At 44.7% G+C, this 26,325-nt stretch overlaps 1 protein-coding gene across 1 annotated transcript; it reads right to left on the bottom strand.

Annotated features, from left to right (window-relative positions):
* Positions 1-2,834: 2,834 nt before the first annotated feature.
* On the bottom strand, positions 2,835-26,190 carry FAM186A (family with sequence similarity 186 member A). The gene is made up of 8 exons (XM_081181232.1): positions 23,886-26,190; positions 20,868-21,099; positions 18,600-18,776; positions 12,709-16,585; positions 10,414-10,606; positions 7,269-7,456; positions 5,764-5,952; positions 2,835-2,958 (listed from the first exon to the last, which is right to left on the bottom strand). The coding sequence occupies exons 1-8, from the start codon at positions 24,123-24,125 to the stop codon at positions 2,904-2,906; spliced, it is 5,151 nt and encodes a 1,716-aa protein (XP_081037358.1). The 5' UTR covers positions 24,126-26,190; the 3' UTR covers positions 2,835-2,903.
* Between the last annotated feature and the right edge of the window lie 135 nt (positions 26,191-26,325).

Raw genomic sequence — 26,325 nt, 5'->3', positions numbered from 1 at the left:
CTTCCGTCTGCTAGAGCCACCTGGCTGCGCTGTGCTGAGTTCTTGGAAACAAATAATTCATCTGAATTCACGATGTGGCGAGACGCTCCCGAATCGACCACCCAGACCGCTTGTTTCTCATCAGCACTCTTGACCTCGCCGGTCACCAGCTGAGCCAACTGTTTTCGTTTGAAGAATTTCTTTTTACGCTGCTGCTGATCTCGTCTCTGCTCCTGCACCGGCAACTGAGACTTGACCAACTCCGGACATTGTCGTTTTAGATGCGCTGAAGACCCACATCGGAAACAACGCCTAACAGCAAACGCTGACTTCTCACCGGTACGCTGCTCTTGCTCCACCTCTGGCACGGCATGAGAACTCCTTCCAAACCGTCCACCTGTAGAAGCCTCTGCAGCCACCGACCTTTCTTGCCTCTTCTGCCATTCTTCAATCAAACGCCCAGTAACGTAACCGACTGATAAATCATGCTCCTGCATGCCTTCTAGAGACAAAACTAAATTATCCCAGCTTTCCGGGAGAGAACTCAAAATAATAGCCACCTTCTCCTGCTGGTCTAATGCACAGTCTCTTTCCTGTAGCGCAGAAAACTTTAACTGTAAACTGTGTAGGTGTTCCTGCATTGTAACCCCAGGCTGTAACATTGCCTTGTACAATGCCTTGCGAATGAACAGCTTGGAAACCGCTGTCTCACGCACATGGAGTTCTTTAAGTGCTTGCCACACACCTCTAGCTGTCTTGATTCCCCTCACATACGGCAACTGGGAATCTTCCAGCCCCAAGACAATTGTGGCCCTTGCTCTTTGGTCTTTATCGAGGTCTTCATCATCAGGCTTCGTAGGAAACTTACTCACCACTTGCCAGAGACGATCCCTCTGCAGCACTGCCTGCATGCGTTCCGACCACAGCAAGTAATTGGAGTCATTCAGACGCTCAAAAGCCATCTGAACTGGTTGTGAGGCCATCTTGAGAGCGATGTCCCTGGAACCCGGAACCAGCTACTCACGACCACCGAGAGAGAAAACAGGAACTACAGCACCCAGCACTCACACGCTGCAGCTGTTGTCCTTGTGTCCGCTGCGTCACCAGCTCACCACGGTCAGGAACCAGCCAGAGAACAACAACTTCTGGAACTACTGGAACCAACGCCGTTGATGCTGACACCACCGCAACTCAGGCTGGCAGCACAATGCCCATAACCTCATGGAACTTTGAAGTGTCAGGCATAGCCCTACTGGCTTTAGCCCAAACGTAGCAGAGTTTTCCTGCACAGCGAAGAAGCTAGTTGCGGCAGTAATGACTAGTCAGCTAGACTCAGAATAACTATTTACAGGATTTATTAAAAAAAAGGAAAAATAAAACCAGCAGAGTTTCTGCATACAAATAAAAGCAAAATAAACCCTCTCTTTCTCTCTTTCTCTCTCTCTCTCATAACCATACACAGCACTTCTAACTCCTAACACACCTCACACCAAACTGTGCTAGCAATCCCTAGATAACGGAGTTGAGTGCTGCTCGTTAACCAATCAGAGTGAGTAGTTTCTAGGTCAAGCAGACCTGGGCTTTCTGCCAAGAGTAAATTGACACCAGCTGGAGTTAATTGGTGAAGCTAGAATCTGCAAGTTTCTCACGAGAACCAATTAACTGAAACTGAAACAGAAACTGAACATACTTTGCAAAGGCCTTTTCTTCTAAAAAGCTATCTATGTTATGTATGAGATTTGTTGGCTTAATGTAATTATGCAAAGGATTTAGAAAGTAAGAAATGTTAGATTCTTATGTTAGATTCTTATTTCATTGATGGTGTGTGAGAATGTGAACCCAAGATCTCTGTTTAGATAGAATTTAATACCATGAGCCATTTGTTTTAGCCATTTGTTTTGGAATGCAGGGGCAACAGGGGCAAAAGGTGATCTGGTAATTAAGGTGCCTTGTCGAGGCAAATGTAAGATATATGGCTACTTGTCTGCCATTTATGGATAGAAGGAAATATAGCTCTTTGTCTCCCATAAAAGGTAATAGGAAATGGGTGTATCTTTTATGATTGGTTCTAGCAAACAGCCAATAGGAATATCAACCAGGCTGATTGGACAGAGGCAGCCAAAGGAGGAGCAAGGGGGCTGGGCTGAGGAAATATAAGTGCTGGCCAACAGGGCTGGAGTGGGCAGAGCTTTGGTAACCATATACCACTGTGTCTCTCATTTATTTGTCTGGCAAATAAATTATTATTTTAATTTCTCTATTGCTGCGTTGAATATTTCATTCCAGCTAAGCGTTAACGACAAGCACGGTGCTACACTTTCTCTCTACTTATTAATTGAAAAGAACTTCTAACTGCTTTCAACGACTAGCAAGTTTAGAGGATTCCCCCACTGCTTGCATGAATCTTTTCCGTGTGAATCATATGCCTTATGAATTTGGGATTCATGTCTCATCTTGGAAGTTCAACAGGGGAAATAGCTAAGCAAATTGCCACTATGCTTTTGTTTAACCCCGGAAAAAGAGGACATATCCTGGAAAAAGAGGACATATGGCAACCCTACGAGTCCACTTACTACTTTCCCCCTAAAAATGCCACCCCCTGAAGCACATATTCTGTAACAGAAGCAGCCACTGGAGTTTTGCTATATATGTTTCAAACATGATGTTTTGCATGTAAAGTTTAGCTAGGTGTCCTGGCTCAAAATTGTCCTTTCCCTCACCAACAGTCCCACTTCTACCTGGAGTAAAGAATCAAGCATGACTTGTAGGACTCCCAATTTCACCCCTTTAGTGACTAACAACACCAGATCACACATTAATACCCCAGATCTAGAATAAATGTGCTCCCAGTCAACCTGTGTTATAGATATATTACATATTGGATTAAATTACACACTGACACTCTGAATGAATTACTATCTAAATTACAAATGCATAAAATTATATCCGGATAACTTCCACCTGGGAATGTTCTGAATCCTACAAGAGAAAAAAACAACAGTTAATGGATAATATAAAATATTATCTATTTCATAATATTAGATGCAGCTAACTTTGCATCGAAAACTAAGGAAATTCCTCTGTTTCGAGGCAGCCTTAAAAATGTAGCAATGCCTTTAAGAATAGGAATGAAACGGGTATCAATTTGAGCTAAGTTGAAAAACATCGAAAACACTGTAGGCCTTATTCACATATCACTTTAAACCATGGTTCAATAAACTATATTTAGCTTAGTTGTTTAGATGTTCATGGGACCCTGATTGTTTGAGATTAATATTTGCTGATTGTTTGGGACTGCTAGTTGCTGAATTGTAACATACTTCTAAAATGGTGGGTATTTCATTCCTCTTTTGCTACTTTTGCTCATATTGGTTGGTTTAGCATTACATCCGAACCTGGGTTTATGGTTTAATTTATTTCAAACAGTAACCGGCATTTGTTCTTGGCTTACCTCACATGGTTTCTTTGGGGGAAATATATATGGGACAGCAAGAGTGCAGAATGGAGCTGAACACAGAAACAGAGTCATAATAACTTTGTGCTACTCAACAGTGACCCCTGTAGACTATTCTACGAAGTACCATAACTAGCTCAGACATTTTATATGTTATCAAATACTCCTTTATTTTCGGGGCATGGTTGTCCAAAAGTGATGTTATATACCAGTCACCAGGTCACTTCAAAAAGTGCTGGAAACTGCGAAAAGGGGGCTAAACCCCTCCTTACACAACCCTTTCTCTATCCAAATTTTTGGCTTTTGTCTAAGTCCATACAAGAAGTGATGTCTCTAGCTGCTTGTTCTCATTCCTTCTCAATAAATCTGGTTGTGGGCCTTATATTTGTTTATTCTTTTAATAAAAGCAGCATTTTAGTATGCTGCCTTTCAAATGTGGGGGTGATCTAAGCTTTTGATGCATTCATGTGATATTTTGTGTTGATAATTGAAATGTGGCATTCATACTGATACTAATTATATTCCGTGAATACTACAAAACCTATCTTAAACAGCAATGAAAATAATTCACATATTTAGCCAGACTGTTAACCTATGGTGTGTGTTTGTGTGTAATTACAGACTTCCCAACATGTTGCCCACCATTTATTATTATTATTAGTAGTAGTAGTAGTAGTAGTAGTAGTAGTAGTATAGTATACTACAACTCCCATAATTCCCAGCCAGCAAGGCCAATGGCCTGGGTTGATGGGAAATGGAGTCAAACAACTTGTAGAGAAGTGTATCATGCCACTCAGAATAATAATAATATAATTATAATTTATTATTTATACCCCGCCCATCTGGCTGAGCCTCCCCAGCCACTCTGGGCGGCTCCCAATCAGTGTTAAAAACAGTACAGCGTTACATATTAAAAACTTCCCTGAACAGGGCTGCCTTAAGATGTCCTCTGAATGTCAGGTAATTATTTATCTCTTTGACATCTGATGGGAGGGCGTTCCACAGGGCGGGTGCCACTACCGAGAAGGCCCTCTGTCTGGTTCCCTGTAGCCTTACTTCTTGCAATGAGGGAACCACCAGAAGGCCCTCGGCGCTGGATCTAAGTGTCCGGGCTGAACGATGGGGGTGGAGACGCTCCTTCAGGTATACAGGACCGAGGCCGTTTAGGGCTTTAAAGGTCAGCACCAACACTTTGAATCGTGCTCGGAAACGTACTGGGAAGCCTTCTAAAACAGTTGGTAAAGGTAAAGGGACCGCTGACCGTTAGGTCCAGTCATGGCCGACTCTGGGGTTGTGGCGCTCTTCTCGCTTTATTGGCCGAGGGAGCCGGCGTACAGCTTCCGGGTCATGTGGCCAGCATGACTAAGCCGCTTCTGGCGAACCAGAGCAGCGCACGGAAACGCCGTTTACCTTCCTGCCGGAGCGGTACCTATTTATCTACTTGCACTTTGACGTGCTAGAATTAGACCTCCCTACAGGCAGAGTGGGACAGCTTGCCCCAGATGGCAGATTATTAAAGGATTAAATTTTTTTTACTAAACCTATTAAAAAGCAGCATAATGTCAGTAATTTAGTTTATTATTACATTTTTACCCAATAATATTTTAAACTTCTGTCTCAGGCACTAAAATGTCTCTCGCCTCAGTTGCACCTCTGACAGAGTGACAGGAAATACCATATTTTTCTGTGCATAGGATGCACCCATGTATAAGACGACCCCTATTTTTTGGAACCAAAAATTAAGAAAACAATATCTTATGGGTTGCCAAAACCCTAAAGTAGAAGTGAAAATCCGCACAATCGGCGACAGCGACAAGCTTTTGACCTTTGGGGAGGTGACTGCCACAACCCCACCGAACACACACTCCAGCCTGCCCAAGCCAAAATCCTGGACATTACCTTAAAATAAAATAAAAATCTCCCTGGATGCCCATGTTTTGTGTATAAGACAACCCCCAATTTTTGACGAATTTTTAAAATAGAAAATAATCTCGTCTTATACACGGGAAAATATGGTAGTATCCTCCCACGCCTCTTCATCTCCTAACTGTGTTTCCTAGTGTTGTATTTCTCCTAATATGTGAACACACAGATTTCCCACAGGCAGCTGGGTGGCCACTCTGAGAACAGAATGTTGAATTACAGGAGCCATTGGCCTGATCCAGTCGGCTCTTCTTATGTTCTTAGACACGTGAAACCAAAGAAGTGACGTTGACTCCTTTTGCACTGTATGAAAACGCTAGAAAATTACTATGAATTATGCAGCTGGTCTTCTTTTATCATTCTGCTAGGTGGCAGAATAGAAATTCAAATAATGGAGGGCCACTTACCGAGTCTTGATATTCTGTAAGGGTTGCTTCCTAATGGAGGAAATGTCTAGTTCCAAAAGTCTAGGGATATCCGGAAAGCCGCATGCCTCAGACCACATCAGAGACACAGGCTCTTTGGGTCCAAGGGGGATACTAAATTCCGTGATATCCGTCTTCCACAGTGATTCTATCTGTTCACCGCTTTGCTCCCTATTAAGAGGAGGAATGCTATTATACATCAAAGAAAGAAAAGGCTTTGAAGTAAGCCACTATCTTAAAGAAAAGTGCCAATCCAATCCTTATATTTCTAACGTGCAACTAACACCCAGAAGAGAAGAAAAACCAACGGGAAGTAATTTTAAACATAGTGATGATCAAGGGAGAGGGCATCTTCTGCTGTTTTTCTATCCTGGTTGTCCAACTCTTCCTGTCCTGAAATAGCTGTTGGGCTACCATTTCATGGGTGTAAAATGAGTAATTTGGATCTCAGTAAGCCCAAACAGTCCAGTGGGCTAGTTGTTTGATCGAGATCTGAAGAAGCAGCTGATGGATGCTGAGATTAGGAGACCCTCCTCTGTGAAGCTCTGTATTGCCTTCCAAAAATTGGTTTTGTTTTGTTTTTTTTTAAGTAAAAGATGTCCTTTTTTTAAAAGAGGCTTCAGAGAGGGATTCTTGTTCTCTTTCTTTTGTATTCGTAGAACATTAGTTTTACATGGATTTGAATGGTCATTATCTGTTGGATATTTGCTCTGAGCCAAGATGATGAGCTATTTTGCCATTGAATAGAGTGTCATTTTAAAAATACTCCTTCTTCTAAGAAGTAGTAGTTAGGTTTCCTGACATAGGGAGGAATACCGTGGAGTGGTATATTAAAATCCCCTAGCAGTATAGTAGCTGCACTGGAGGAATGGCTTGTGCATGAGAAGTTTCAGGAAGAAAGCATGCTTTCCATGGCTGGTCACGCAACACATTGCTGTAGCCCCAATACTTCATGTCGCACAACCAGTTTCCTGCTAGAGCAATAGTTGTGTGGATTCTCATACTCAGTTTTCGGTTTTCATTTTCAATCTTTATTCTTGCCCTTAAAGGTAAAGGGACCCTTGACCATTAGGTTTAGTCGTGACCGACTCTGGGGTTGCGGCGCTCATCTCGCTTTATTGGCCAAGGGAGCCGGTGTACAGCTTCCGGGTCATGTGGCCAGCATGACTAAGCCGCTTCTGGCGAACCAGAGCAGCCGACAGAAACACCATTTACCTTCCCGCCGAAGTGGTACCTATTTATCTACTTGCACTTTGACGTGCTTTCGAACTGCTAGGTTGGCAGGAGCAGGGACCGAGCAACGGGCGCTCACCCCGTCGTGGGGATTCGAACCGCCGACCTTCTGATCGGCAAGTCCTAGGCTCTGTGGTTTAACTCACAGCGCCACCCGTGTCCCTATTCTTGCCCTTACGCTAGCGCAAAATTGAATCAGGCCACAGAGACTGCAACCTCACGGGAGCACCCTCTAAGAACCTATTATACTGTACCTGATTGTAGCTGAAAATGTTAAATCTTGTTGTTTCTTTGCACAAACCAGAGGGCTTGGGTGGGTTCTGGGCTTCAGGAAGACAGGTCCAATGTTGGGCACGTGTATGCTTTCCCTCTTTGTTCTATCTCCTGCTTTGATCAACAAGGGGCATGGGTTGGTAAGTTGGAGTTTGGCGCTCAAGCGGAGCTGGGCAGAGAGAAAGAGCAGTCAGTTTGCCTGATGCAGACAAAGGTTCAGGGAAGGATCTACCATGCAGCCGGAGGAATGGGGCAAAGGGAGGTTTGAGAGACAGAAGCCATCTTACTAATGTTGCTCAAAATACGAGACCGCCAAACGAAGCTCTGCTATTTTCTTGCCCCTGGTTTTTGTGGGATGTGAAACACAAGAGCAGTCAAGTACAACATTCCCAGAGTGAACATGTTTACACATGGGGAGCATAGCTGTCAGCTTACAGATTTGAAAATAAGGGACAAGCAGCCTCGAAAATAAAGGGATCAGCAGCCAAAATAAGGGATTTTCCAGACACAGGTATGTTCAACTTCTGAGCCCCTCCAAGCCAAAGGCAGAAAGCCCAGCCAGCAGCCAAACGAAGCCTCAAACGGTGGTTCCCACAGCGCAGCAACACGGCAAAGGGGATGCAGCAAGGAAAACCAGCGTCACCTCTCTGCTGGGAAGCGCTGAGCAAAGGCGAGTCCCCAGGCAACGCGGCCGATTTGATGGGCACAAGGCATGCAAGCTCCACCCCCCCAGTCGTTCTTAGACTCCTTATTGGGTGAGCAACGCAGCCAAGCAACACAGTTGGAGCCTCCCTCCTCCCTGGCTGGCAGGGAGGGAAGGAGAGCAGCTGCTTCCTTTGAAACCCAGGAAATTTAAGGGGCATCATCAATAAGGGACAGCAGCGGGACACAGCGCTGGGATAAGGGACTTTCCCGCCAAATAAGGGATGGTGATGGTTAACAGCTATGATGGGGAGGAATGTGTGTCCAGCCAGCAGGTAAACTTCCTGTTGCCTTCTGGGCTGGGACAGACTTCCTCTGCATGTGAATAGAGGTGGGCGTGGCCTCACCTGTGCAGGTAACGACAAAAGCACAGGGCAGGGCAGCCATCTCTCTCTTTTTGACTACATGCATAGAAGAAGCAACATCTGCTTAGCCAATGATGCTCTCTTGGCTTCCAGCCAAGAGAGGACAAAGGGACTGTCTTCTTATGAGATAGTTTCTAGGTATATGTTACTTTTCTAAGCTAAGTCTGTCTTCTGGGATCCTATTGTGAACAGAATGATGTGTGAGTAAACCTTTTTATAGAAGACTGTGTCATGTCTTATCTTTTATGAGGGAATAAGGGGAAAATACCAGAACAGTTATTATAGAGGCTTTAGCGAGCCTGAGCAAATGCATCCGCTGCAAGTTTAAAAACGGGAATGTTACTCTGCTAAATTGTGAACTTGTTAGCACAAGTTGGAAAGGCTGTAATCAGACAATATATCATCTCCTGCATCCCTGAACATTCCCACTGTTTTCAACATCGTGATATATCACCAGCTAAACATCATGATATACCTCGATGCCTGAAATAAGGATGGAGCTATGTAGAGGGATTGACTGGCTTCACGGTTTTTCGTGCATCATGATTTTTGCCTGCGTCTGCTCTTGTGATTCACTGCCCACTGCAGGAGGCAGGGGAGAGTTAAGCTGGCAGACTTAACACGGGCTGCAGGATTCGAGAGAAGCATTAGCTGGCTTCACGGTTTCCCCCACATTGTGATTTCTGCATAGCACACACCCAGCCACCCACCCACCCCATGATTTGTGATATATTACCGAGTCGAAAACTATGAAACCAATATCACGATATGGATTTCAAACCAGTTTTGGATGATATCTCAATACAGTGGTGCCCCACAAGATGAATGCCTCGCAAGACGGAAAACTCGCTAGACGAAAGAGTTTTCCGTTTTGGAGGTGCTTCGCAAAACGAATTTCCTATGGGCTTGCTTTGCAAGACGACAATGTCTTGCGAGTTCCTGCTGGTTTTTTTTCCTCCCCCCCTTTTTCTAAGCTGCTAAGCCGCTTATCAGCTGATCCGATCAGCAGATAAGCCGCTAAAAGCCGCTAATAAATAGCGCTAATAGCGCTAATCCGCTAATCCTTCAATGGGCTTGCTTCGCAAGATGAAAAAAACGCTAGACAAAGAGAATCACAGAACGGATTCTTTCCGTCTTGCGAGGCACCACTGTATATCACTCAGCCCTACCTTTCACCTTATATGTGGGATAGAGAATAAGATTTGTTTCAGACCAAAGACTGAATTGTGGGTTCATGCACTCACCAAGGAGGTATACTTCCCCCCCTGTGACTTTTAGTGGAAAGTTGGTGTGCACAGAACAGCAATTCCCCATGCCAAAATTATAGACTCTGATTTTCCGGCATATACATAGTGAGTTTCCCAAGCCCACTGTGACTGTATCACAAAGCAGAAACTCCCCGCCCCCCTGTGAGTGGGAGCCATCATCACACAGTGAGTATCCTTACCCCTGCTGCCACTGTCCACTACTGATGCAGATTGGGTGTCGAAACTCACGATTCATGCAGTGAGTTGCTCACAAGGGATAGGAAATTTACTACGAGGGTCATCATCCCCGGGGTGTCAGGGACTAGGCAGAGGAGAAATGGTGGAGACCACCTTCCCAACCTGACCCTTCCAAAGAAGAGGAAGAGGAAGACAGTATAGATTTACAACAAGGGGTTGAGGGAGGTTGCATCTCAGAGGCAGATGAGGGGGGAAGCTGAAAAATCATGGGAGAGCCAGAACACCCAGCTGACACATTGTCATTAGAAAGCATTCCAGACCCTCCATCTCCTAGAACATGGCGGGCCTTAAAAGTAGGAGAGCAAAGAGCTCAAAGACAGAGGGCACATAGCAGCACCCGTAGAGGAGGTGATGGTGATGATGAATAAGGAAGTGGGAGAGATGGGGGGGTGGAGATTCATTCGGGACAATGCCATTATCCAAGAGGCTGGGTTCTATAGCCTCTCTCTGTAAAGATTGAAATGAAAAAAGACAGTAAGAGAAACTCATCCTGACATGGGGTGAAAGTAAAACACCAGCTCTGAGTTGTGAACCCTTCATTCTCTTAGGCTCACCTGAGCAAACAAGGCAATCATCCTTTGAAGGCAGCGCCGACGCTGCTTCTCTGCCATCATCTGTTTAACAGTCCAGTGCCCCATCACTCTTTTCTGGTGAGCATCTAGCTTGTCTACCATCTTGTACAACTCCTGCATTCTAACACCGTCCTTGGCTTCTTTGGCAGCCTCCAACCGAATAAGCAAGGTTTCTCTGTAAATACAGGGCAGGAGGAATATAAATGTGGACAAATCTTTCCTTTAGTACAAAGAAAGCCCAGCAGCTTAGTCCTTAGCTTGGAGGCCCATTCTGGTACCCAGCCTCTCTACCTGGCATTTGGAACCACTTTGGATGACCTGGCTATTGAACATTCATCCTGATTGGGCTGCAAGGAGATGATATGATGCTGGCTGTTTAATAAGCATTCATTCTTATTAAAGGGAGTGGGTGACGCTGTGGTCTAAACCACTGAGCCTCTTGGGCTTGCCAATTGGAAGGTCGGCAGTTCGAATCCCCGTGACAGGGTGAGCTCCCATTGCTCTGTCCCAGCTCCTGCCAACCTAGCAGTTTGAAAACATGCCAGTGCAACTAGATAAATAGGTACCACTGTGGTGGGTAGGTAAATGGCGTCTCTGTGTGCTCTGGCACTCGTCACAGTCCTCCATGTGCCAGAAGCGGTTTAATAATAATAATAATAATAATAATAATAATAATAATAAATTTTTATTTATACCCTGCCCTCCCCAGCTAAAACTGGGCTCAGGGCAGCTAACACTGAATATAAATACATTAAAAACGTTAAAAAACACACCAAACAAAGTTGATTAAAATATAAGTTAGAATGCAGCTTAAAATGCAGCCTCGTTATAGTGGTAGCCCATAGATCAAAGCCATAAGGGGAGAAAACATAAAATATTCCCTGGGGCCAACTATCCATGGTGGTCCTACATGGACCAGCAAAAAGAGCCAAGGGAAAACTTGTATACAAAATCCCATATAAGGGGTTCCATCAAAAAAAAGAGAGAGAGAGAGCGGAGGTTAGACTGAGTCCAACCCAAAGGCCAGGCGGAACAGCTCCATCTTGCAGGCCCTGTGGAAAGATGTCAAATCCCACAGGGCCCGGATCTCCTGCGGTAGGGCGTTCCACCAGGCCAGGGCCAGAACTGAAAAGGCCCTGGCCCTGGTTGAGGCCAATCTAACCTCCTTGGGGCTTGGGATTTCTAAAGTGTTATTATTTATGGACCTTAAGGTCTTACACGGGGCATACCAGGAGAGGCGGTCCTGTAGGTACGAGGGTCCTAGTCCGCATAGGGCTTTAAAGGTCAAAACCAGCACCTTAAACCTGACCCTGTACTCTACTGGGTCCGTAAAGAGTCCCTGTACTCCGTAAAGAGTCTCACCGTGGCATTCTGCACCCGCTGGAGTTTCTGAGTCAGCTTCAAGGGCCACATCACCCAGAAAGCTGTCTGTGGACAAACACCGGCTCCCTCAGCCTAAAAAGCGAGATGAGCACCGTACCCCATAGTTGCCTTTGACTAGACTTAACAGTCCAGAAGTCCTTTACTTTTACCTCATTCTTATTATTTTCGGGGAAGTTAGATGACATTGCATCAAAACAACTGTTATCCCCCCCCCCGTCTATTTTCCTGCAACTTTCCTTAGTCCAAACACCTGAACTTTTTGAAAGGCGGGTTTGCAAAACCTCCCAATCAACTGTAGTCGTACAAACTGAGTTTACTGTGTGGCTGAATCCCACCCCAAAACAGCGACAGTCTGGAACTGTCCTAGGACTTCTCCCAGGCCACACCTCTTCTCCCCAGGCCATAGCCCACCTTGGTCTTGCTCCATGTCCTCCTCGAGTGTACGGCAACAGTTTGGTAAAACTATAATGAGATATATATGGTGTTAAGTATTAAGATTAGTGGCAGTTCTCACTCAGGGCCACCAGTATGTAAATGAAGGATTGAAAACTGTCGCTCCTGATTGGTTAGCTAGTTGTGAGTTTTTACTGTTTCTTAGTATTATATAAAGCAGCCAGCTAGGCTGCAGTCAGTCTGATTCCAGGAGCAGTTCTAACTGCTGCGATAAAGAGCTGTGAATCCAACAGAGCTGTGTTCTTTGTCCATCTTTTCCACTATTCAACATATATAATTTTAGATTGCTCTTAATATTATATACATGTGACAACAGCACATCCTTCCAACTGTCCGCCTGATAGACGGATGACTAGTTCAACTTGTTTTCTGGCGCTGTCACCACACTGTGCGCCAACACTAAGGTTCCCAGTAGCTTCACATTAAGATTTTTAGTCTTACCTGACCTGCTGGAGACGACGGAAGGCGATGTATTTCCGGAAGAGCAAAGCCAGCCTTTCCACATTGCTGTGCAATGCTTGCTTGATTATCCCTTTGGTGAGGGTGTAGAGTTCTGGGGAGATGCCAGCCTTCCGGACAGCTTCCCCCAACACCTCCAGGTTTCTCCTCTGAGCTTCTATGTTTATCCAGTAACGCTTCTCTGTGGTGCCGGGTGCAGCAAACTCCTCCGCTTTGGTGAACAGCCTGGGGAACCAAGTGGATTCCAGCTCATAGGTATCCTCGTCAAACTGTGAACTAGGCACGGGGCTGAGCAGGGGACTAGGAGAAGCACGCCTTTCTTTACGGGGGGAAGCAATCTTATATCGCTTGGAAAATTGATCCAGAATTGCACCTTCCACCACTTTCAGCTTGGGAAGCAAGGCCTTTTCTTCCTTCTGCATCTGCTGTTGCTTCATCTTCACTTTCTGGACTTGCAGCCTCTGCATCTGCATCTGGTGGCGCCAGCGGAGCAGCTGCTGCTCCCAGCGCGTCTCCCAAAGGCGCTCCATCTCCTCCTTCTTCTCCTTCTGCTCCTGCAGCCACCGTGCGTTCCTCTCCTCCTCCTGCTGCTGTTCTTGCCGCAGGGCCTCCATTCGCTGCTCCTGCAGCTGCAGCTGCTCCTGCCACTGGCTCCTCTTCCTCTCCTGCTCCATGTCCTCCTCTTGCCAGAGGAGCTGCTGCTTCTCGTGCTGCTCCTTCAGCTGGCTCCAGCGCCACTGCTCCTCTGCTTGCTTCCCTCGCAGCGCCAGCAGCTCCCTTTTCTCCAGCTGTAGCTGCTCAACCGCCTTCTGCAACAGGTCCTGCTGCTCCTTCTGCTGCTCCCGCTGCCTGGCCCAGAATTGCTCCTGCTCCTCGTTCTGCTGCTGCAGGAGCTGCCAGTGCTCGGCCTGCGCCTGCCACATGCGCTCCTGCTCCTTCTGCTGCTCCTTCTCCCGCTCCCACTGCTGCCGCTGCCCCTCGCACATCTCCTGCCAATGCAGCTGGTATTCTTGTTCCTCTTGCAGCCTGTGGCGTTCCTCCTGCAGCCGGGCCTGTTCTTCATGCAGCCGCTGCTTCTCCTCCTGCAGCTGCTCCTGGATTTGCAAGTACCAAAGCTGCTTTTCTCTGCCGAGCTCCCGTGAGCTATCACTTTCCAAATCTGACTTGCTCTCTTTGCGCCATGACCCTTTTCCTTTCTGGGCATGCTTAAGTTTTTCTGCAGAAGATTGTTTTGCCAATTCCTTTTCCAATTCCTGCCACGACACCTTGGCTTGCACATCTGCTTCATCAGGCTGACGTTCTGGAGGTTGTTCTCCTTCCATGGGATGTGAAACCTTGGTCAAGTCTTCTTCCTCCACTTGCAACTGGGGCTCCTTCTGGTCTCTCTGCAACTCTTCTTCTTTCTGCTCTTCTTTTTCTTCTTCTTTTTCTTCTTCTTTTTCTTCTTCTTTCTTCTTCTTTCTTTGATGTCGCTGGGACTTGAAGGGCGAGGCCTGTCCTGTTGTCATTTCTTGATCCCATTCCATCCCAGAGCTGAAAGAGCTACTTGAAGACTCCTGGGACACCACAGGACTGCTAAAGGACAAAGATGGAAGTTTGATTCCCTTCCCATCTTCCTCTTCCAACTCAACCTCTGTGCCCTCCATGCTCCTTGCAAACTTCTGTTTCTTCCGTCCAGCAGATACTTTCTGCTTCATCAGGATGCATTCGTCCAGTTTTCTGTCTATTGCCTCGGAGATCTCTTTGCTTAGTGTATGTGTGAGCTGGGATTTTGCTGACGGCTTCCAGCTGCCTGAGAGACTCCTCTTTAATGTCTCTATCTTCTCATCTAAGCAAGCAAGGATGACCTCCTGAAATTCTTGCAGCCCAGAGCTTGTATCCTGTCCAGGGAGTTCCTCAACAATTGAGTATCTTTGCCTTTTCTGCACAAATGCAGAAGGCAACGTGGGGATTTCTACAGTGAATAGTGCATCCTCCTGGTCTACGGGGCTGCCTCCAGCCTCCTCTGCTGGACCACTGACACGGCCTTCAGGCACTTCTCCTGGAACATCGCCACGACTTTCGGGCTTCTCTTCATGCACTGTGTCTTGATAAGTTGCATCCAATTCCTCAAAAATGCGCTTGAGAGCCTCTGCATCTAACACACCACCTCTATCGCTGGCAAGCTCTTGCAGCTTTTTGCCTAAACCACGGATGACATCTCCTGTCTTCTCTGCCCGCTTTGGCTGTGGCACACCTGCTGGGCCGCTTCTGCTGGGGCGCTTCTTCCCTTTGGGCCTGCCTACTGTCTCATGGCTTGATTCCTCGGCTTCTCCTGCTTGTGGTGATGAGCTTTCCCCTGGGACCTCTGCGCCCTCCTCCTTCTGGACACCTGGAGCTGTCTCAGGCTCTTGAGTCGGCTCATCGTCGTCAAACTTGACCACCTTTCTCTCTTTGACAGCCTTGACCAATTGCCCTGCCGTCTTTTTCATGGAGAACTTGCGCTTTGTTGGGGGGCTTGGGAGTCCTTCTGCTGGCTCTTGAGATGATTCTTCGACTTCCGCTTCACCGACGCTCTCCCTGGTGACCCGTTTGAGAATGGGCTTAGGGGGAGGGCTTTCAGCTGGCTGTTGGGGAGCTTGTTCCCCTTCAGGTTCTTGGTGGCTTTTGCCAGCCAATTTTTGTGGTGATGCCGTTTTCAAAAGGGATGTTTGTAATTTTTTCCAGGCAGCTGTCCTTGACCCCCGTTTCTTTCCTGCAAATTTGCTAGGTGCTGCTGTTGCTGTTTCTTTTCCAGCAGCTTCTGTGTCTCCCATTTCGTCGGACGATATCTGTGATAGCTCAGAGGATGCCTGTGACAGGTCTGAGGACGTCGGGCCTACAACTGTCAATCGTGACAGTCCAGTTTTGCTGTCCCGAGCTCTTACTGAAAGAAACGTCAGAGGTACTTCTGCATCGGAAGGTGTTTCTTGCAGCTGGTCAGGGTCAATGGTTTCAACCGTGGGTTTCTGCTGCCTGGGTGACTCATCAAATGTGCCCCCTTCTTCAACTCTCACACTTATCATTTCTGCAAGCTCAGTGTGGAGTTTTGTACTCTCCTCATAAGTGCCCTTTTCTTCAACTTTCACACTTCTACTTTCTGCAAGTTCAGTGTGGAGTTTTGTACTCTCCTCATAAGTGCCCTTTTCTTCAGCTTTCACACTTCTCATTCCTGCGAGCTCAGTGTGGAGCTTCATATATCTCTCATCTTTGATTTCTTTCTCACCCTTGATTTCTTTCTCACCCTTGATTTCTTTCTCATCCTTGATTTCTTTCTCACTCTTGACTTCCTTCATATCTTTCATACTCCCTGTGGGAAGTTTCTCAGGAATCCTACTTACAGCAGGTCTGAGGGTGGCTTGGCGTGCCACCATTGCCCTCTCATTTGCCTCCTGCAGCTCCCTGTGCAATGCTTCGTTAGTAATCATGAGTGTCTTGCACATCTCTTCAACGGTGTGGACTTGAATTTCCATTGCTGTTTTCCTCTCCAGGGCCGTTCGCAGCTCCCTTTGCATAGTTGCAATGTGTGGGTCTGGCTTCTTGCTTTCCAAGGCGCTCTCGGTTTCACACTTGATTTTAAGGCTGCGATACTGCTTCCCTAGAAGGCTGTAGGCCTTACCTAGGTTAGCCACCATGGTTACAATGTACTTGACCGCGGGATGCTCTACTTTCAAAAAAGTCGGAGAATCTACCATTTCTTGCATCATGTTGTTGAGCTCATTAGTGCGGCTGAATGTAAGAGGGTCATCGTCCAACATCCGCTCTGCTGTAATAGGCTCCCCTTCCTGGGGCGCATCGGCCACTTTGTCTCTCCATGTTTTAAACATGGCGGTTCTGTGACCTGAAATAATCAAAGAGATAACAAGAAGGCATTAGAGTATACACAAAGTAAAATTAGCCCAGTGATAAAGTACCTCTGGAACAGGAATTGTTGCACAGTGATACTGTGAACTTCCTTATAAATCAAGGGCGGATCTACACTCATGGTTTTTAACGTTAAAAAGGAGTTAAGGAATGATTCCGGTAACCATATAGTCACAAGACGTTCTTTTCTTTAATGTTCATAGTGCATTATAGAAATGTGACACCAGAGGGCACTGCAGAGCAACCAGAAATCAGGGAGAGAGACTGCGGGGAAAGAAAGCAAAACGAAAACCAAAGGGGACGTTTCCTGTCTTGATGTTTTAGAACGATATTTCTAGTATCATTCTAATAATGAAAAGGCGAGTGTAGATCCAACCCAATAAAACTCTGTGTGCTGTCCTAAATGTAACAAACATGCTACAGCCACTTGCAATCAGTCTTGTCCCAAAGTGAGTGCAATCAGATCATCAAAGGAGACCATGGTTTAATAAGGCATTGAGGCCTCCAGAATAAACCAGAAGTATGACTTGTGTCAACAAGACATTCTGCCTTCAGTGTTGCAGGCCCAGCTCTGCTAAACTCTCTCCCCCTAGAAGACAGGCACCATCTCTGTTGAGTTTCAGGTGCCTAGTTTAAACCATTTTATTTCAGGAAGCCTTTGCATCATGGATATTTCTCTACCATGTTTTAATGTTTCTCGTGTTCTTGTTTAAATTCTTGACATTTTAAATTTCAGAGATTTAAGTTCATGTTTCAAATTTTGTATATTCTAATTTTTTATACTTGTAAGTCGCTTTGAGACATTGAAAAGCAGGATATATAGATAGATAAATATTTATCTAAAGTAGATGGACAGACATTTTGGGGAAGCAAAATCTCCTTGGAAATAGGCTCCCGAACTCTGTCAACCGATAAGAGGAGCACACAGCTGGCACAGACCATCAAGAGAGCAGGGGATGAGAGAGACCCCTAAACTGAATATGCCACACACAAAATGAACAAGGCTTGCAGCTCTTCCTTGCAAGTGTCTTTATCTCTTTCCCACTAAAACCCCTAGCAACTGCTCCACCCTATGCAAACTCTGATGCTGGCTTAATTGTCCAAGATGACGGAGTTTACAGCTGGGTTCTGACACAGGTTCCTTGAGTTTTGGTGTGCTGTTTGGTTTATCGGTACTTTTATTTCTTTCAAGCCAAACATATGTGGAAGTTTTTGCAGTCAAACCTAACAATGCACATCTATGCTAGTTGGTAAATGAAGGAGTTAAGGACCACAGAGTTGTAAATTTCTAGAGGAGACACGGCTAGGTTACACACCCCTCAACTCTGTCAATTTCCTGTTTCTCTGCCTTCCCTTTCTCTTCGTTTTAACCATGTAAGCTGATATCATGCATGATGCTAGAGCTCCCTAGCCCAAACTGTTTCTGTTTTTGTTTTATGTACTTTGTGTTTTTATATTCTGATTTTATCCCATGAACCGCCGAGACCTGCAGCTGTAGGGCAGTATAATAATAATAGTAATAATACTCCAAGCTTGAAGGGTTTTTTTTTTGTATTTTGCAACCAATAATACCTTGCCTGTGGTGTTTCTGCTGTAGCACTGAATGGTGCATGAGTGAGACCTATGATTGATGTAAGTAAGTATTTAAACTTACTCAAAGTTGTAGTCTATTCACTCCAAGATGGGTAGAAGCAGGGGAGCTCAATTGTAAGTGCTTAATATTCGGATATTTAAAGTTCTAACAACCTATTTCCCATGCTTACAAATGCTACATAGATCTGTGTTTTAAGTTCTGCTAGGGACTGCTTTGGCTAAAGTCAAACCCTGTGGGTTGGTTTTAAAAAAAAATCAGCTGTTTTTTTCTTTGTAGTTCCCCACACATGTGGGACTTCAGGATTAACTGGTATTCCCCAGTTATCTCCCAACAATATAGACCTCTGCTTCCTGATGATGCAACCTCTTTCTCTAACAGATTCATCTCATTTAGGTACCTGACTTCCGTCTCTGCTTAGCTTTCCCTTCTAAAAGTGGGTGGAATAGTTTGATTAGATGCTGAATCTTTGAGTCCATTGCACTGATAAAATTCTGGATTTTCTCCTCCATCTCTTCAATTATGTCATTAGTGGCAAGGACTTTTTCTTCTCGTTCAACCGCTTTCAACATTTCATCTGGAAATAATGTTTAAACCCAAAGTGAGTCAAGATGGAAACACCCGTGATGTAAAATGAGAAGCTGTCCTTTTAAAAGCAATCTCCAGTTTATCCATCGAATGAACAGAGATTTAACTGGTTAAACACTATCACCAAGGCCTTGCTTTCTCAGGAAACCAGTCTGCTATAGCCATATCTTTGCATGCAGAAAGGCACCAAGGAGGTTCAGTCCTGGTTTAAAAGATGAGGAAGTTGGTGGTGAGAAATACTTCTCTGCCTGAATCACAGCTGGCTTAAAAGGTAAAGGGTAAAGGGGTCCAGTTGTGACCGACTCTGGGGTTGCGGCGCTCATCTCGCTTTATTGGCCGAGGGAGCCAGCGTACAGCTTCCGGGTCATGTGGCCAGCATGACTAAGCTGCTTCTGGCAAACCAAAGCAGTGCATGGAAACGCCATTTACTTTCCCGCTGGAGTGGTACCTATTTATCTACTTGCACTTTGATGTGCTTTCGAACTGCTAGGTTGGCAGGAGCAGGGACCGAGCAACGGGAGCTCACCCCATCGCGGGGATTCGAACCACCGACTTTGTGATCGGCAAGTCCTAGGCTCTGTGGTTTAACCCACAGCGCTACCCGTGTCCCTCAGCTGGCTTAAGTAGCCATTATTGGGCTAGTTCAGTGTTCTTTTTGTGACTTTTAAAACTCTACATCTTACGTGGGAAGTCTTTGGTCTTGTCAGATTCCTTCCCCCACTTTTAAAACTAGAACCCCAAGATCTAACAATGAGAACTAAATGCAAAAGACACACAATTAAAACTAAATAACAGGGGTTTCTCTCCAAGTCTACTTTGAGCCACTCTGGGTACATTTGTTTTCAGTACAATTGCCAGGACTGGAGTGGACTAAGCCCATAGCCCTTTCGCACAAAAGTCTACTCCTGGTTAGTTTTAATTTTCAACAGCCCAATTTAGGAGAGGGAAAGCCATTTTGTTGTTGCTATTATAAACCAAATGGGAGCTAGAAAACCTTGCTGCAAGTCACCCACAGGTATGTAAGCAGATCCCAATTTTTATACACACTTGCGATTGGAGAATTTCATCCCAAAATTCAGACAAGCGACAATTTGGAAAGACAGAAATGCTACAGTGCTGTACATGTAATGTTTTGTGGAGGCTGGTTCACATGTTAATGTCAACTGAATGTATTCTTCCTCTTTACTAGCTAAGGGTGCCTATCCTCTAATCCAATTCAAAATTGTGACATCTTCGAAGGCTGCAGTTCTATAGTTTTGGGTAGCTTGTTCAGACATTACTATTCTGTTATGTACTGAAGTTCTCACCCTGGGCCAGCAGGGGGATACTGTAGATAGTTCAGGTCCACATATGCAAATAAGGGATCGAAAGTGACATTCAGTGATTGGATAGTTACAGAAAATGGTTACTGTTGCGTTCTAGTGGAGCTCTATATAAGCAGGCTGGCTGAACCCTTCAGTTCAGTTCTGTTCTGGCCTGTGAATAAACAAGAGCTGTTTGGAGAATCGCTGTGTAGTCTGATATGTTCACCCACAACCTAACATATTCCATGGGACATTTGGCATTTAGGGCATTTGTTTTTTGGTAACCTTGTTTCTCCAGCGGCTTTCCCCCCTTTAAATGTGTGTTTGTTGTACTTTGTGATTGTGTTTCATTGTTAGCTCGCTGGCACACAGACACACACAGTATGAACTTTTTTTCTATCCCATGTGTGTTGACAGCGACTTAAGATTCCTTGCTTCAATACCCTTTTCTAGATTTCTAGAACATGGGTAGGCAAACTAAGGCCCGGGGGCCGAATCCAGCCCAATTGCCTTCTAAATCCGGCCCGCGGACGGGCCAGGAATCAGCGTGTTTTTACAAGAGTAGAATGTGTCCTTTTATTTAAAATGCATCTCTGGGTTATTTGTGGGGCATAGGAATTTGTTCATTATTATTTTTCCCCAAAATATAGTCCGGCCCCCCACAAGGTCTGAGGGACAGTGGACCGGCCCCTTGCTGAAAAAGTTTGCCGACCCCTGTTCTAGAAGATGGCACTTGCCACAGTATACCCTCCCATTTCCAGCACCATGGAACTAACGCCAGAATTTTAGCGCCTCCAGCACTGCCTTTAATTCCTGTATTTTGAAGACGCTCTCATCTAGCACGTCATCAATTCCATCCAAAAAATGAGCCCGGCGGCTCGTCTCTTCCCAGGTTTGTGAATGGTAGTAGTCCCTTTCAATCTCAGGATCGATCCCGTCATCCTTTTTGTAGTGTTCATAGGCCCGATTCACATTGTCCAGAATGCGAAACAGCTTCTTAGAAACATCCTGAAAGCACAGAATTACAATGGATGTGAGGGCAGGACATATTCAGAAGCGTTTCAGGAGCCTGCTTCTTGGTTATGTATCTCCTTCCCTGCCCCTGACTAAGCCATCCTTGTAGCATTTGCTGAAAGCATTAATAATAATAATAATAATAATAATAATAATAATAATAATAATAATTTTTATTTATACCCCGCCCTCCCCAGCCAAGGCCAGGTTCAGGGTGGCTAACAAGCAATAATAAAAACAAGTTGAATGATTACAACTTAAAAACAAAATTAAAATACAACATTAAAATATTGAAACGTTAAAATATTAAAATGTAGCCTCATCGCGGGAGGAGAAGGAAAAGAAAAAAGAAAGAGAGGGAGGGAATCAAATTGGCTCCAAGCCAAAGGCCAGGTGGAACAATTCTGTCTTACAGGCCCTGCGGAAAGAAATCAGATCCTGCAGGGCCCTGGTCTCATGAGGCAGAGCGTTCCACCAGGCCGGGGCCAGTGTTGAAAAGGCCCTGGCTCTGGTTGAGGCTAATCTAACTTCCTTAGGGCCCGGGACCTCTAGGGTGTTGCTATTTATGGACCTTGAGGTCCTCCGTGGGGCATACCAGGAGAGGCGGTCTCGTAGGTACGAGTGTCCTAGGCCGTGAAGGGCTTTAAAGGTCAAAAGCAGCACCTTAAATCTGACCCTGTACTCCACCGGGAGCCAGTGCAGCTGGAAAAGCACTGAGTGAATATGCTTCCCATTACAGGAAGACATCCTCGTTTTGTCTGGCTACACAGTAATGGACCTTTAAGAACCTGTGGTGTTAGTAAATGTTTCACGCTGATCAAGGGTGCCAACTTCAATAAAATATGGGGGAAGCCCAGGTAAGCTCCTCCACGCATAATCGATCACATGACATGGTGCACCCACACCATTTGAATGACAATGTCCATCAACATTGGGGGTCCCCAGCGCCCTCAAATATTATATGGGGGGCATGTGCGAAGACCTCTCTGCCCCTAGGAGTTGGCTCCTATGACTCTGATTTTATCATGGTATGTGTTATTTTTAGCACACTACCCAGTGGGTACAGTATGGAGATATTAATCAGTCTTAGTAAATAAGTAAGTTAGTGGATTATTTAAAAAAAAGAACTGTAATCAAATGAAATCGCGGGCAAGGTTCGAGTTAAAGGCAGAGGAAGAAAAATGAAAAAGACATAATTGTAACGGAGAAACTTTGTGCAATAGATAAAGATAAAAAGAAAAGGTAAAAAAGGTTTGAGTAAAAACACTGGAGAAGTAAGGTTGGGAAGTCAGTTTTTGAAGAAAGGTAACTTTGATATGAAGATTACTGTGGAAATGTTTGAAACATTTGCTAAAAATTATATAATGATAAAGCAATAATTAAGGACTTGTGCCGAAGAAATAACAATATTACTACCTTGGATAGCTTTAAAAGACATGGAAGACAAGCCTATCGGCACCTTTTAGTCACAACGGCTAGGTGGGACCACAGTCTAGATTTAAAGGCATACCATCTCGGGACTATTTAATACCATCTCGGGACTATTTAATTGCTCATCGTCTAACATTGTGTATGCCATCAAATGCCAACAGTGTCCTTCAGCTCTCTATATTGGACAAACAGGCCAAACCTTATGCCAAAGAATAAACGGACATAAATCTGACATCAAGAATCACAAAACAGAGAAACCAGTAGGAGAACACTTCAATCTCCCAGGACATTCTATACAAGATCTCAAAGTAGCTGTTTTACTACAAAGGAATTTCAGAAATAGACTGGAAAGAGAAGCTGCTGAATTACAACTCATTACCAAACTTAAAACCATGGAGAGACCTGGTCTGAACAAAGACATTGGATTCTTATCTCATTATACATGACTAAGCCATTTCTCACCTTCTCACCCCTTGCCTTTTCCTGTAAGACCTATTACAGTTGTTAAGAGTCGTCAACAGGCTCATCTCAGCTATCTGCCAATCTCCCATTCCCACCACCCTTCTGAGTAATACCCCTCCCCACCTTCTCACTATATAGAAGGATCTGGCAACTTCTGTTTCAGTGTATCTGAAGAAGTGTGCATGCACACGAAAGCTCATACCAAGAACTAACTTAGTTGGTCTTTAAGGTGCTACTGGAAGGAATTTTTTTATTTAGATTTAAAGGCATCTTACTTATGAATACCTGCTGCTTGGGAGCAACATCTGGCCCTTCATATGTTGTTGGACTGCAAATCCCATAATCCCCATTGGCGACTATGTGTGTCATGCTCTGACAGCATTGGAAAGGCCCCAGATTTCCCATGACTGGTGTAGCCAATACTTAGCTAGATGGACTAAAGTCCTGGTTCAGTAGAAGGCACTTTCTTATGTTCCTAAGAGGCTTATTGCCTTCCAAGTCTTGCTTACAGGTTTCCTGGAGACATCTGCTTATGCTATTCATATGTTCTTAATAGCTGATGGGAGCCTTTACTCTTCACATCTCACATTGCAAGGGCTAGAGAGGCATCCAATAAATACAGCAGGTCTGGTAAACAAGCAAATGGAAGGACTTAATCTGGTTCATTTGAATCAGTTACCTGCAGAAGTTGGGATTGCTCCCATTTCTCTTGACTTTTCTCAAATATAATTCTCGGGGGGGGGGGGGTGAGCAGAATTGTGCTTAACACGCCAGCAGGAGTCCATGTTGAAAACCTATTGTGAAAGGCTGCACATATTTGACCCCCCTCATCCATCAGCAGTCCCTGCTCCACTACAGAAACTCTATTTTTTTTCTCCAACACATACCTTCTTTGCTCTTTCCAGCTGGGCCAGCTCAATTTTATCCAACACATTCTGTACAGCGGGGGGGACTTCATCGATGGTCGAAACAGCGGCTTCGTTTTTGTAGGTTCCAACTTTGCGACCGGCCTGATCACGTTCGTAATCATTATCACTTTCATTTCCTGAGTTTCCTGAAGATGATGGAGATTCGGGACCCATGTGGGCCTTTTCCCATGCAAGTCCAACCACCTTTGGGAAATCCATGGCTGCAGCACAGAGTAAGACAAATCAGCTTTTTATACAGGGTCAAGTTGTTCAGTTGTGTGGTAGGCTTATTCTTCAAACGGTTTAATTACACCCCCTTGCTGTTAGGCAGAAACCCATCCCTAGGGGATGAACGGGTTCTGTTTGTGTAGTTGATGTCATAGTTGCCATTCTATGGCTTCTAATCCATGACGTCATCAGGTGCTCATTCGCATAAAAAGAAGCCTCGCGGAACAGAAACTTGTTGTTCTATGTGCTCATGCATATACAAGTCCCAGAATGCATTAGTGTCCTGGAGAGATGGTGGAATTCACTGCTCAGATAATTCAACAGTTGATTATTCCATTCCTCGGCTCTGCCAGATACAAGCTAGAAAGGCTTGTCATTCTATACATGAGCTTTAGAGAGCTACCTCTCAGTTCTAGCATCATTGTTTCTGAAACTCATTCAGAAGTATTCGCTGTAAGGGAATACAGTGGTACCTCGGGTTACATGCGCTTCAGGTTACCTACGCTTCAGGTTACAGACTCCGCTAACCCAGAAATATTACCTCAGGTTAAGAACTTTGCTTCAGGATAAGAACAGAAATCGTGCTCCGGCGGCGCGGCGGCAGCAGGAGGCCCCATTAGCTAAAGTGGTGCTTCAGGTTAAGAAGAGTTGCAGGTTAAGAACGGACCTCCGGAATGAATTAAGTACTTAACCCGAGGTACTACTGTATACTGTGGCATGCTTGGAGCTAGTATTAATACGGTTTTGGGGGTTTTTTGGTTTTCTTATCCAAGATTGGAGCTTAGAGATCCTAGGGTGGTCAGGGATTTAGCAGTATGAAATATTTAAAATTGTCAACCTGTTTCCAAGTTGCACCGCACAGAAGACCTAAGGACCTTTGCAAGTTTGTATGGGTGCAGACAGTCTTTCTAATAACCCGGTCACAATTTATTTAAGTAGCCAAAACTAGAACTTTAAATTGAGCCGAGGAACAGAAAATATATATGTTTACCACATCGCTGTATATCAAACAACTCCATCTGTAAGAAGTAAGTTTTGCTAACAGAGCTATCTGGTCTTTCCTTGTTTTGAGCATGGCACATTCCATGGAACCGGGCTGTGTTGCTGTATGCACAGAGTGGGCTTTGCTACTCTAAATGATGTATTACGTAATGTATTACGTAAGGAAGATTTTCTCTTAGATACAATTGACTCAGAAACATAAATGTGAATCGAGACATCAGTGGCATTCTGTGGAATGATGTCTCTAATTAACTAGTATTTTGGGAATGAATGTTTGGACTGTACCCTTTCGTGTCATTGTGTTTTAGATTCCACGGTAAAGTAGCGGAATCTAAACAAGAATTACACATAGCACCAAAAATGATGAAATATACATTTATTAAGAAACCAGAAGCCTTTCTACTTGGAATAACAGGTTTGGAACTGCCCAAGAAAGATGTTAGATTGTTTTTGTATGCCACAAATGCAGCTAGAATTTTGTTGGCCAAAAATTGGAAATTACAAGAAGTACCAAAAGTGGAGGGATGGCAGATGAAGATGATGGACTTTTGGGAGCTAGCCGACCTGAACGGAAGAGTCCGCGACCAGAAGGAGGAGGAGTACCAAGAGGAATGGAAGAAATTCAAAGTCTATTTAGCTAAATATGTCAAGATAACTTAAGTAGAATTACTTGCGAGTTTCAGATAGGCCTAGGATTTAAACATGTGAGGTTGTAGAATACTATGTTGTTAAAATGAAAAGAAAGAAAGATGTTAATCAACCAAGTAAATTCTATGTAAAAACAGTTTTGGAAAACTGCTACAATGATTTAGATGGAAACTCAGCCAGGGGGATTCGAGGAAATCACCTAACAATGGTAACAAAAATGGAATTATTACAGCTAGGATAAATGTTTGTTTGTTTGTATTTTTTTTTTAATGTTTTCTTTTCATGTTTGTGGATTTATGTGTTAGAAATTTGGAAAACTAATGAAAAAAAAATTGAAGAAAAAAAGTTATTTAGAGCAGTCCCTAGACTCGTCTAAAGGAAACTTGGGTAACAAACGCCGGTTTAACAAATCACATGAATAAGAGAGAGAAAAGCTTTATGGGACGTTCTCTAGATCAGTGTTTCCCAACCTTTTTTGGGCAAAGGCACACTTGTTTCATGGAAAAAATCTCGAGGCACACCACCATGCCAGATGGGGAAA

The sequence above is a fragment of the Podarcis bocagei genome (genome assembly GCF_964188305.1).
Source record: "Podarcis bocagei genome assembly, chromosome: 2".
NCBI classification, from domain to species: Eukaryota; Metazoa; Chordata; class Lepidosauria; order Squamata; family Lacertidae; genus Podarcis; species Podarcis bocagei.
The sequence above is the reverse complement of the archived record's forward strand: the minus strand, read 5'-3'. Positions and strand labels throughout refer to the sequence as shown.